At 42.8% G+C, this 13,356-nt stretch overlaps 1 protein-coding gene across 2 annotated transcripts in view; it reads right to left on the minus strand.

The window, feature by feature from the left end:
* GAS2L3 (growth arrest specific 2 like 3) overlaps positions 1-13,356 on the minus strand; it is a 41,614-nt gene that overhangs the window by 25,637 nt on the left and 2,621 nt on the right. The window contains exons 1-4 of one of the 2 annotated variants that reach the window (XM_030548453.1): positions 6,821-6,898; positions 5,558-5,605; positions 2,241-2,409; positions 1,387-1,505 (exon numbers count right to left, since the gene is read on the minus strand). In XM_030548453.1, coding sequence (XP_030404313.1) covers positions 1,387-1,505; positions 2,241-2,409; positions 5,558-5,581 — 312 coding nt within the window. In that variant the 5' untranslated portion in view covers positions 5,582-5,605; positions 6,821-6,898. Of the gene's footprint in view, positions 1-1,386; positions 1,506-2,240; positions 2,410-5,557; positions 5,606-6,820; positions 6,899-13,356 lie in introns of those variants that run through there. The other variant, XM_030548452.1, reaches the window with a different exon arrangement.

The raw sequence follows: 13,356 nt of genomic DNA on the forward strand, positions 1-13,356 counted from the left end.
CCGGCTAGGGTGCCGGGCCGGTGCCGAGTGGGAAGTTGGAGCCTTCGCCGGCGCCGGGCGGTCCGAAGCGGAGGCGACACTTGGTCCCGGTGCCGGAGTCGGTGCCGACGGTGGGGGAGTCAGCGCTGCCTCCATCAGGATCTGCTTCAGGCGACTGTCCCGCTCCTTCTTCGTTCGGGGCTTGAACGCCTTGCCGATCCGACACTTGTCCACAAGGTGGGACTCGCCTAGGCACCTCAGGCAGGAGTCATGCGGATCTCCTGTTGGCATTGGCCGATGACAGGCCGCACAAGGCTTAAAGCCGGGTGAACCGGGCATGGGCCCCGGCACCGCGGGGAGGAAAAAGGGGCGAACCCCCGATCCTCAGTATAACTATTTACAACTATACTTACTTAACTTTATAACTACAACTATATACACTAGACTGCAGAAGAGTGAAACGCTAGGGAGGTGGAGAATGGCTAGCCGTGCTCCACAGTTCCAACGACCGACACGGGCGGTAAGAAGGAACTGAGGAGCGGGCGGGCCAGCAGGGGTATATATCAGGCGCCATACCGGCGCCACTCCAGGGGACGACCTGCTGGCCCACCGAGTGTTGCTAGGGTAAAAAGTCTCCGACGAACGTGCACGCGGCGCGCGCACACCTAATTGGAATGGATATGAGCAAGCACTCGAAGAAGAAATTAAAGTTGTGGGAACAGTGATTCAGCCACTTCTTTCTCAGAGGGAACTAATAAAACATGAAATGACTGTCCAATATTTTTGATACATGAAAGCACTATTCTAAACATTCTCTCTATCTTCTGTACATCTCAATCACACACGGCATATGCTAATGTTTGCACAGGTGTAAGGGTCAAGTCATGTGTCATAAAGACTTCAAATCCTTCTACTTTGTATAAATTGTGAGTTTTAGCCACTCTTGTTTCTGCCACGTTTTATTCCCAATAGTGGTGCTTAAGCATGTCTCCCATACATATGTTGTTTTAGGGATTTTTAGTGGCTGTTCACCGTGCAGCACACTCTAGTCTAGTGATCAATTACTGGTACAAAATGCCAACAGGTTTCCTGTTTCTCTTACCCAGTTAGTCCTTCCCACCACACACAAATCAATAAGAATCAGAGTCTTGAGGGGTCAGACCATAAGGTCCTTAATCAGGCCTTCCATCAGCACACCTCTATTGAAGTGAGGGCTTTAGGATTTGACACACAATGAATAGTCAACATCTCATTTGTAGCTACTTATTTGATCCGTTAAGACATCACATTTCTTCTTATTTCCAAGTGCAATGCATATAGAGTGCAATTTTGTTAAATGCAGATTAAAAAGTGGTTGCACATGAAGTGATGAAGTTTATCAATTACTGTAATAGTCAGATAACTCACCCTTAAGTCCTTTGAGCTACAGCATTTTTTAATTGTACTTTGAAGGACACCAACCAACTGGCAGAGTAGTACACCATTATCAAGCTCTTCCAGCAACCGTTCCGCTGTAACTTCTACCCCTGAAAATAAAAAAAGTGGAAAATGTTAGAATTATTCCAGAGGAAGGCAGCCTAACAGAAACTACATGCAGGCAACTCAGACATGGCATTCCACCATTAAAAAGACACAAAGTTGGCCCGTAGTCTACAATAGAAGTGAGATCATCAGTATTTTGAATACCAGTTTTTATTCCATTCAACTAAAACAACTGATGAATGGCATAAACTTTAAAATTTCTGCTACTTCACATATGCACCATAAAAATCAACTGCCACTGAAGCAATAACATAAATGTAAGCTTTTATTAAATCTAAAAAACAGATACTAACTTAGAGATGTATCTGTACTATATGTTTCCCTCTTCTCAACATGCACTGTTTCAGCCTGTTAGTTATATCCTATAGCTTTAGAGATTCTAAAAAGAGAATTGGCATACATTTAAAATTAAAATGTTTATTTAGCTATAAAACTATTTCTATTAAAATTCAGATAAAATCAAATAAAATATTCATTATTTAATTAGACTACAGACTACTTACTGAACAGGAAATATAAGTAAGTGGTATTATGAGCGGAAAACTGTCAATGCTAGCTTAAAATCTTAAACCGAAACATGCATTTTAATGCAACTTTCCTCATTACGCAAGCCCAGTCTCATTCACTCGCTCTTAGCAAATGTATGAATATGAAAGGTCAGCATTGGCCAGGATAATGAATCTTTCAAATTCATTAGACAATGATGATTTTAGCATTACCCAGCAATCCAGATAGCCAGATTGATAGATCTTCCTGCATAGGTACCAGAGTTGCTTCATGCCGCACAGATATCCACTGATCATATAGGCAAACATCTGCCAAGCCCGGGCCATGTCTGGGAGTCAGAGGACTTCGTGGAGTTAAAGGAATATCATCTCCAAACCACACCTAGAGAAGATTTCAGTAAGTTAAAACAAATGGGTTTGGTACAGTGGCTCTCAAACTTTACATAGCAAGCCTCTGAGTGTGACCCCCCCTTATAAGATAAAAGCACCTTTTTATATATTTAATGCCATTATAAATGCTGGAGGCAAAGCGGGGTTTGTGGTGGAGGTTGACAGCTTGCAATCCCCATGTAATAACTTTGCGACTCACTGAGGGGTCCTGACCCCCAATTTGAGAACCCCTGGTCTAGCAGCTGCAACCTCCAATAATGGAATCTGATAATTTCCTCACACATCAGGTAATGATAAGAGAGATCTAATTTTGATTTTTAAGCTACTCATCAACCCTGCAAAGATCTATTGCGGCTGTCAGTCATCATTCCTAAGTTCAGATGCTACTACATCAGTCTATGATTTACAGTTTTCCACCTGACATACATAAAAACATTTTCTCTCTCAAAAAAGGTCTATTTTTTAACTGCCTTATAAATAAAGAATTAATTTATAAAACTTGTAAGAAAGTTAGTACTGGGCAGAATCCACAATATAAAAAGACAAATCTATAGCCTAAAACTAAATTTGCTGCTGGCCTCTCTCTCTTTGATCAAAGATTTCACAGGAGGTGTTGTTTTTTTTTTGGGGGGGTGGGGAGAGAACATTAAAATTCTTAAGCTACAATAGAAAATGTGTTATGTCCTTGTATTAAACAAGTCTGAACAGTACACTTCTTAGACAAGTCTTCACCTCTTGTATTCAAGCATTCTAAAGCAACGTGCAGTGGCACTGAAAGTGTTTTCTTCGCTATGGGGCAGGAAGGAAGACTTCATTTGCTCACTATATCATAGCATCAATGAAAAAGGATATCAGTCCCAGTCTTCTAACTGTATTTTTTCCTGTGTCAACACCTGTCTCATGTTAGCAAAGAAATTCTGATGATATACATAAAAGCCAGCCTTGCAGAAACTTTACCTGCAGTGCCCAAGGAATGGGAGGAAAACAAAACAGAACAGAGAAATAGGGGCAGATGAAAATTTGTTCTGATTTGTATCAATCTGTGCCTTTAACTCCACTGTTTTCAATGGAATTCCACTGAGAGTACCTGAGAGTAAAATGTTACCTTGAATTGCAAGCTCTTTGGGACAGTTTGGGTATTGGGAAAGGGGAAGAAGCAGCGAGGAAGGACTTGACTACAGAGTAAAGCAGAAAAAAGTCTGAATAATAGGAGACAATGAGGAGAAAGGAAAAACTCAGGGTACGTCTACACTACAGGATTATTCCGATTTTACATAAACCAGTCTTGTAAAACAGATTGTATAAAGTCAAATGCACGCAGCCACACAAAGCACAACAATTCGGTGGTGTGTGTTCATATACCCAGGCTAGCGTCAATTTCTGGAGCGTTGCACTGTGGGTAGCTATCCCGTAGTTATCCCATAGTTCCCGCAGTCGCCCCCGCCCATTGGAATTCTGGGTTGAGATCCCAATGCATGATGATGCAAAAACAGTGTTGCAGGTGATTCTGGGTAAATGTGATCACTCATTCCTTCCTCCGTGAAAGCAATGGCAGATAATCATTTTGCACCCTTTTTCCCTGGATTGCCCTGGCAGACGCCATAGCATGGCAACCATGGAGCCCGTTTTGCCTTCTGTCACTGTCATCATATGTGTACTGGATGCCACTGACAGAGGTGGTACTGCAGCGCTACACAGCAGCATTCATTTGCCTTTGCAAGGTAGCAGAGACGGTTATCAGTCGTTCTGTACCGTCTGCTGCTGTCATGGGTGCTCCTGGCTGACCTTCGCCGAGGTTGGCTGGGGGCGCAAAGACAAAAATGAGAATGACCCCGTGGGTCATTCCCTCCTTTATGTTGTATCTAAAAATAGAGTCAGTCCTGCCTAGAATATGGGGCAAGGGTACTAGAGAACCAGTGTATCAGAGAACCAGAGAGCGGGGAAGAGTACAGAAACCGGGTTAAAGAGCCCTTTATATCGATATAAAGGGCCTTGTTGTGTGTACGGGTGCAGCGTTAAATCGGTTTAACGCTGCTAAAATCGGTTTAAACGCGTAGTGTAGACCAGGCCTCAAGTTCTTCCTCTTACTCCTTCTATATAGAAATCCCTCCAAAGCAATATCATTGGAATGCAACCCTGTGAGATAAGGTGACAGAAGGGTAAGCTGGGAGTAATTCATCCCAGGATTCCTGGCAAACTTCCACTTGGAAATACCTTGTGTAATTTAAAGAAAGATAATTTCCTCTTTCATGGGTTTTTCTATCAGTAACGTTGTTAAGGGTTAGCTTAGGGAGTCAAAGAGAGTAATGGGGATGAAGAAAAAATGACGAAGAAAAACCAAACAAAACCCCTCCCTCTCAGAGGATCTCATTCACCACACAAAATGTCATGCCCTCACCATCCTATCCCAGATAACCTAGCCCAGCCACACAACTAACTGTTGACTGAGTTCATCCATGATTAGTTGGTTCAGGGGTTCTCAGACTTTTGTCCTAGTGACTCCTTTCACACAGCAAGCCTCCGAGTGCGACCCCCTCTTATAAATGAAAAACACTTTTTTACATATTTTACACTATTATAAATGCTGGAGGTAAAGCAAGGTTTGGGGTGAAAGTTGACAGCTCGCAACCCCCCATGTGATAACCTCATGACCCCCTGAGGGGTCCTGAACCCCAGTTTGAGAACCCCTGAGCTAGTTGGTCCCACAAGACTTTTTAACTTGTGGATGGACCAACTACATATTCTCTTATAGAATTAATCACTTTGCAAAACTTGAATATTAATAGTTACACAAATAAAGTCACTATATTTTAGGAACAATTACGTTTGATTTAGTCGCTTATTTTGCCTTAGAAATCTTCTTAGATAACACCACCTAAGGAGAAGTGGCATGATCTAGTAGCTGAAACAGAAAGCTAGGCTCCAGAACTATCAGTCCTGCTACTGACTCCCTGTGTGACCTAAGGCAAGTCATTTAACCTCTGTGACTAAGATTTCCCACCTGTAAAATGGGATGGTAAAGATCTCACAGGGTCAACTGTGAGCCTTGCAGTAATTTGTCTGCAAAGCGCCCTGTGATCCTTGCATAAAGAAAAGATGCATATGAAGTATCAAGCATTTTTATTATTAATGTCATTTACCTGAACAGCATGCTGCATGGTCATCTGTATTTATATGGAAGGCTTTTCCTGGACATGGGGGGAGGAAGAGACAAAAAAAACAACCCAGCAAATTATTTTTAATGGAATCACTTCTAATTTTTACAAGAGTTAAACTATTAGGTGAAAACAGTCAGACTGACTCTCTTAACAGAGTTCTAATCTTGACCTGATAGTTTACCACTCTACACTGTCAGAAAATAGTAAATATTACAGGACAAAATGGCAAGTTTCTTCACTACTATTTAGCTATAAATAGTATTTGATAATGGTTCACGTGCTTCCAAGAAGGTGTCAAAGCTCTCTGACTTGTAGAAGAGGAAAAAACTTCCAAGTTTGCTATTACATCAGTTATCCAACATGTACCCAAAAAACCTTAAACTTGAAGAAGTTAAAGTTGTTGTAGTCCATTGCTATATATCACAAGCATTATAACTGCAGAAAATCATGAGTTAAGGTTCTCTCAGTCTTTAAAGTAAAATATTTATAAAAATTAGTTTCTTCACATGCAATACATAGGAGAAGTCAAAGTTTACTCAGAAACAGATAAAACACAAAATGTTTGTATTATTTAATATTTGAACTGTGATAGGGCCTCAGAGCCCCAATCCTGAACAAGGACCCCTATTGTGATAGGTGCTGTACAAACAGAACAAGACAGCCCCTACCCCAATGTCCTTTCCAAAGAATGCCATATCGTATAATGCATTTCATATATGGTGTAATTCTATTTCATGTAGCAAAGTAATGAAATTAATTACACATGCTCTTAATAAAACTGAAAGGAAAAAAATTCAGACTTTCATAGATATGATACAGAAATGTCCAACATAGTTGTTGCATAAACTCTGAAATATACATTTATCTTTTGTAATTTGTCCATCACTATGGAGTAAATACCACATGATAGGGAAAGACATCTGTCAGATATTTCTTTAAAAAAAAGAAGACGACCTGCTTGATGATAATAGGAAACAGTTCTAGAGAGTCACCACACAGCCAGAGTGGGATTGAAGCACATTTGTGATGTTTTGACTGTGTGTGTGTATAAAGTCAAAGAGAAACGTAAATTTACATTTGTAACACAATTCTTTAGCTTTCTCTAAACTGTAAGTTTTACTATAGACAGAAGTATCTCCATTTCCTAAGAAGAGTTTGTGTTGTTTCTCTCCCATCTGCCCTTCCCGCTACCTCGACCTTTGCATTCCACCCACTACGTCTTTTAATAAACTTTACAAAACATACCTTAAGACCATGCATTTACTCCTACTATGAAATCAGCTTGTTTTCAGACAGAAGCTTTTTCTTTGTACAAAACGTGTCATGCCAATCAAGTAAAGATTTACCAAAGATGCCCTGAGTTGGTTATATCTGAACATGCAAGAGTTACATCACTTTTTTATTTGCAGGAAAACAAAATAAATAGTGGGATTGTCCTATCTCTGATGTCATTTTCCTCTCTACATATTAGAGGGAAAGGGCAGAGTACATAACTTGCTCATTTATAATGCCTGCCATCTTCCCACGAGTTGGTCCAGGGGCATATATTTTCCTTTAGCATAAGAGATCCTTTGTCCCAAGAGAGAGTCCCAATAAGAGGCTTCATTGACTCTTTAAAAAAAAAATATGGATAGAACAGCCAGTAGAAAAGCTGTTCTCATTAAAATAAGAAGCCCCACATAATCAAACAAGAGCCTTAACATGGCAACTGCCATTAGAAGAACAAAAGGCGGCCTAATTCAGAGGGAGTGCTCAAAACATGAACACAGTAAAATAGTCACAAAGCAGCTATTACAAGAATGTTCAGCATCTGCATTTTTTGGGAAGGCCTAACAAAACTGGTCTTTTAAAAACAAACAAATAAAGGGATTGAGGGAAATTGTGACACTTGAACTTCATGCATTTCTTTTTACATAAGTTATTCTGCAATCTTAGTTGTCAGAGGAGGGCTCCCTAAGAAGCTAAAGCTTTGCATTAACACAGTAAACATTTGAATAATCGTAGCAAGAACAATTTTTTACAATATTAAGTATCCTCAAAAGGACTCACACTAGAATTACTGACTGCTAACTTAAATTCTTTCTCAAACCATCAGTTACAGGCAGATCTGGAGTTCATACTGCTGAGGAATGTAGGCTACCACAGCCCATACAGGTACAGCAGTTTTGGTAAAAAAGGGGTGTTGGCCTGTGTCAGGTGGATTGGCCCTTGGTCTAATAGAGGGAAGGTGAATGGGGGAATTGGAATGTATAAGCCCAGGAATTGGCAACTTTTGGCACACAGCCCACCAGGGTAAGTCCCCTGGCAGGCTGGACCGGTTTAACTGCTGCGTCTACAGGTTCGGCCAATTGCGGTTCGCACTTGCCACTCCAAGCCAATGGGGGCTGCAGGAAGTGGAGCGGGTGGAGGGATGTGCTGGCCACTGCTTCCTGCAGCCCCCATTGGCCTGCTGCGGTGAACCGCGGCCAGTGGGAGCCGCAATCGGCCAAATCTGTGGACGAGGCAGGTAAACAAACTGCTTACCCTGGCAGGCTGTGTGCCAAAGGTTGCTGATCTCTGGTATAGCCTCTAATGGGCTGCTAGGTATGGGACCGGGTCTCAGGCAGCCAGTGTGTAGAGATATGTGAGATGCTGTGGTCCACAGGAGGGCTGATTCATAACTAGTAAGTGGGTTAACAGACAAGTCTTCTGCCCTCTGGGATAATGGAGTTCTTTGGAATATGAGTTGGGTGAGTGTCAGAATTAAGGCTGCTGCTGGAAGCTTGTTAATTTCCAGACATACAAGTTTCTCACATTACAGTGTTCTAGTGGAGTATTTGGTTTAAAGTGTAATTGCTTTTTAGTGTAGGTATCAGTCTTAACTATCACAAGCAGGGCTTGAAAAAATCTACTCCCCCAGGGCAAGTAGGAATCTATGGTAGGCGATGGTCATCTTCCTTTCTAAACAAGTTGCCTTCTTTTTAAACAGGATTATGTCTCTAGTGCTGTTTTCTGTAGCAGAAGCCTTCAGTATGAGAACACTGTAACCAACACAGTTAATAAATCTGCAAAAGTGGCTCCAGTCCTGCCACTGCAGATCAGATGAGGAGTCAGCTGCCACTATGAAGAGTAAGTTGCCCTAAAGGGCTGTATCCCACCTTCACCCCTTGAAGGAGAGAGCAGCGGCAGGGCTTCATCCCTTCTCTCTCTCCAAAGCAGGGGGCACAACCATCCCAGCCCAGCATGTGTGTACGCTCCTGCCTCCAGCACTCCAGGCTGGGGAACTGTGCGCGCACTGGAAGGACAGTGGATTTCTGTCTCCACTCCTGCCACCCCAGCAGAGGAGTCTGTACAGAACTAATTGTTGGGGGAGAAGCATTAAATTTATTGTTGGAGGGGCTCAGCTAGGGTAATTTATTGTGGGATGCAGACCAGACATTAATTGATTCATTAAGGGAGGCAGGAGCAGGCAGTAATTGGAGGCATGGAGTTCAGCCAGGGGAGGCCAGGGTGATGGATCCAAGTGGAGGGAAGGGCACCTGACCACACAGATGTGCGTGTATCTCAGGAAGAGGGTATGGCTTGGGACACACCCTCTGCACAGGCCTCAATGGCCCAGGTAATAAACACACACACACACTCTCTCTCTCTCTCTCTCTCTCTCAACATGCCCTCATAAGGCAGTTCACTCCCTCTCCACACCCCACAGTGCCACCACCTGGTGCACAGCAGATCAAAGAAACAGAACCACAGGTATTCCAGTCAATATGAACCAAAGCATTTACTGCAAAAATTAATAAAGACTCAGGAGGTGCAGCTTAGAGTTTGTCTGTGCTGTAACAGTTAGTTCAAGTTACTACACTCAAGACAGCTACCTCAAGCAAGAATGATTAGAGTGATTGGATAAGCAGAACTAGGAGTTGTTGTAACTTGAGCTGCTTTATCCTCACTGCATTATAAACTCCAGTTAGCAGTGCTTGACCTTCAACCCACTTCTCTGTTAGGCCAGTTAGCTCAAGCTTAAGGTATCATTTAATTTGAGCTACAGATTTTGCGTGTTGACAGGAGTTCGGGGAAAACTCGAGTTATAGGTCAAGCTGATAATGCAATAAAGACAAGCCATGAGAGTAGTGTTTCAAATGGCAATTAAATGCATTAAATAAGATGGGTAGTTCCTACTCATTAGCCCCATAAGTCATGATGTCGCAAAAGATGCTAAATTAGATACAAGCTATTCTGTAATGCAAGTTTATAAGTCTGGCCAAAATCACATATGCTGTAATTAGTGACCCATAAGCAGTTCAGACATTGAGCAATACAACAAAAAAGTCAACCCAGCAGTTATTGGCATCTTAAATATAAAGGAGGTAGTCACTAATTTAGATGGAGGTGGAACCCAAAGACATTTATAAACTCATTACAAAATGTTTGTACATAAGACTGTCTCTCTCAAAATACAGGTTGAAGATTTAAATATAAAGCATACTGGGGTGGAAGATTGCAACCCCCAAGACAGTCACAAACAGATCGGTCTGAAATTGATGGAAGTTTTATATTAGTTCTGACAGTATTGTTGGAACCCACATCCCTACAAAATATCTTCATTTTTAAATAAAAACACAGCTTCTTTTCCTTCCTAATGTCAGGGTGTATACTTAATATATCCAGGATATCTTCATTATACATACTGACAATTTTGTTTTGAATGTTAGGTTCTTAAATGTATCAGAACAGATGTGACGTCTAGAGTGTGCTACTATGTATTTTACTACAGCAACTATAGGCCTCCAGTTACATCATAGGAAACAAAACTCCTGCTTACTTTCAAATTGTTTTTCTTGGGGGAGGGGGCCTCAAAGGCATGGAATAGAAAAAGAACCAAAATTAGTCACCAGGGCTCAAACACCTTGCGGTGGCAAACATCCTTTCATCAGGATGTACAGCAACGCTGCTCCTCAGGGAGTCTCTTTCTGGAGCCCAAAACAACGGCGTATACAGCATTCTACAACTCCCCACTTTAATACAGAGGTGAGGCTCCTGAACTCATACAAGTCCCTGCATGACAGAGAACTCAAGGAGCATTTCCTGCTGGAACATGCCAGCTCATCAAGCAGCACCTCTATAGCAAGGGTGTAATTGGTTCACTTGATATGAATACATATAGCCTGTGGGGACCCGTGGCTACAACACTGCCAGAGCCAAAGCCTTTTGAACATGGTTTCAGACATGTAAGGCCTTCTCTTCCCTGCTAAAAAAAAAAAAAAAAAGTGTTTTTTACCTCAGGGTAACTAACGCACGTGAGCTATCCTGAGGTAAAAAATACAACACTTCAATTTTACTGTGAAGAAAACAGCTCTATAGCCCCTCCATGGATTGACCTTAGGGAGTTTACCTCAGGGCAAAAAACTTAAGTGCCTGGTCTTCACTGTCGCTCCACCTCAGAATAGCTCATGTGCATTAGTTACCTCAAGAAAAAGGCACCTCAACAGCACTTCTCAATAGTGCTTTTCAATCATGATAAGCTAACTAACTGATAAACACCCTTTTTACCCAGCAAGGCAGGAACTGGGAGTGCAGCCCTAAAAGTCCCAGCATGTTGCTCTTTGGGTAGGCAAAGCCTGGCCATCCTGTTATATGGCTATAGTCAGGTACCAAGGAAAAGGTTTTAAAAGAACCCTGGCAGGAGCAGGACAAATTGTAATATGAATAATCTGCCTGTGTTTTACAATGAAAATCCTGACACAACACTAGTAAGATTTCAGCTGTATAAGCCTATGCCTTAAAGACCAAAGGTACATAATACTTTACATTTATATATACTGTCTGTATCCCAAAAGATGCCAACATGTATTACTAGATAAAATGCAGTCCACCATTTTCAGCACACTGAACAACAGGAATGGGAATTTTAGCCAAGGACATTAGAGCAAACCTCATTCCTATAAAATCAGTACTAGGATCAAGTGTCCAGGAAGAGAACACTGCACCCTGATTTTCAACGTGTCTTCCAAAAGATCTCCATGGCACTCAGCTTGCAGGATCCACTTTGGAAGGACAGTGTTGCCCCTATGGGATTTGAATCTGTGGTTCCTGGGAGCCTGATTTATTCAAGTTTGATGATTAAGATCCTGTGATGAATAAAGCACACCTGCTCAGCAACAGTGATCATAATGTAATTAAATTTAACATCGGGGGAGGGGGAGAGAAATACCAAAGAAGTCTGCCACAGTAATACTGAACTTCAAAAAAAGAGGAACTACACAAAAATGAGGAAGTTAGTTAAACGGAAATTAAAAGGAACATTCACAAGAGTGACATGCCTGCAAGTTGCATGGAAACTTTTTAAAAACACCACAGTAGAGGCTCAAATTAAATGTATACCCCAAATTAAAAACAGTAAGTGGACTGGAAACATGCCACCGTGGCTAAGCAACAAGCTAAAAGAGGCACTTAGAGGCAGAAAGGCATCATTTAAACACTGGAAGTCAGATGCCGCTGAGGAAAATAGAAATGAACAAACTCTGGCAGGTCAAAGGTAAAAGTATAATTAGGCCAAAAAAGAATTTGAAGAGGAACTAGCAAAAGACACAAAACTAACAGCAAATATATTTTTTAAGTGTATCAGAAGCAGGAAGTCTATCAAACAATCAGTGGGGCCATTGGACGGTCAAGGTGCAAAAGGAGCACTGAAAAAAAGATAAGGCCACTGTGGAAAAGCTATGGCTTACACTACAGAGCTTACAGTGGCACAGCTGCATTGGTGGAGGCTCTAAGCCGGGGTGGGCAAACTATGGCCCACGGGCGACATCCGGCCTGTGGGACCGTCCCGCCTGGCCCTTTAGCTCCCAGCCGGGGAGGCTAGCCCTCGGCCCCTCCCCTGCTGTCCTCCCTTCCCCGTAGCCACACCACCGTGTGCGCAGTGCTCTGGGCGGCGGGGCTGCTTGCTCCTGCAGGGCATCGTGCTCCTGTAAGGCCGCATGGCAGCGTGTCTGGCTCTGGTCAAGCGGCGCGGCTGCTCTGAGCAGCATGGTAAGGGGGCGGGGAGCAGTCAGGGGACAGTGGGCAATTGGATGGGGCGGAGGTTCGGGGGGGAACCTGTCAGGGGGCGGGGATGTGGATAGGGATCAGAACAGTCAGGGAGCATGGGGGGTTAGCTAAGGGGTCCTGGGGGGGAGGGGGAGAGCGGTCAGGTGACAAAGAGCAGGGGGGTTGGATGGGTCAGAGGTTCTGAGGGGAGCAGTCAGGGGGTGGGAAGTGGGAGGGACTGGATAGGGGGCGGAGGCCAGGCTGTTTGGGGAGGCACAGCCTTCCCTAACCAACCCTCTATACAGTTTTGCAACCCCAATGTGGCTTTCAGGCCAAAAAGTTTGCCCACCTCTGCTCTAAGCCAAAGTGAGAGAGCTCTCCTATCAACTTAATTATTCCAGCAGAGCCGGGAGCTCTCCCACTGACATAGTGCTGTCCACACTGGCACTTAGGTCAGCATAACTTATGTCGCTCAGGAGGGTGGCTTATTCAGACCCCTGAGCAACATAACTTAAATCAATATAAATTGTGTACACAGCCTAAATGAAATCTTTGCATCAGTCTTCACTCCGGAGGATGTGAAGGAGATTCCCACACCTTTTTAAAAAACAAATCTGAGGAACTGTCCCAAATTGAGCTGTTGATAGAGGATGTTTTTAAACAAAATTGATAAATTAAGAAATAGTAATAAGTCACAAGGACCAGATGCTATTCATCCAAGAGTTCTAACAGAACACAAATATGAAACTGCAGCAATACTAACTATGGAACCTATC

Source organism: Gopherus evgoodei, chromosome 1 (assembly GCF_007399415.2).
Source record: "Gopherus evgoodei ecotype Sinaloan lineage chromosome 1, rGopEvg1_v1.p, whole genome shotgun sequence".
NCBI lineage: Eukaryota > Metazoa > Chordata > Testudines > Testudinidae > Gopherus > Gopherus evgoodei.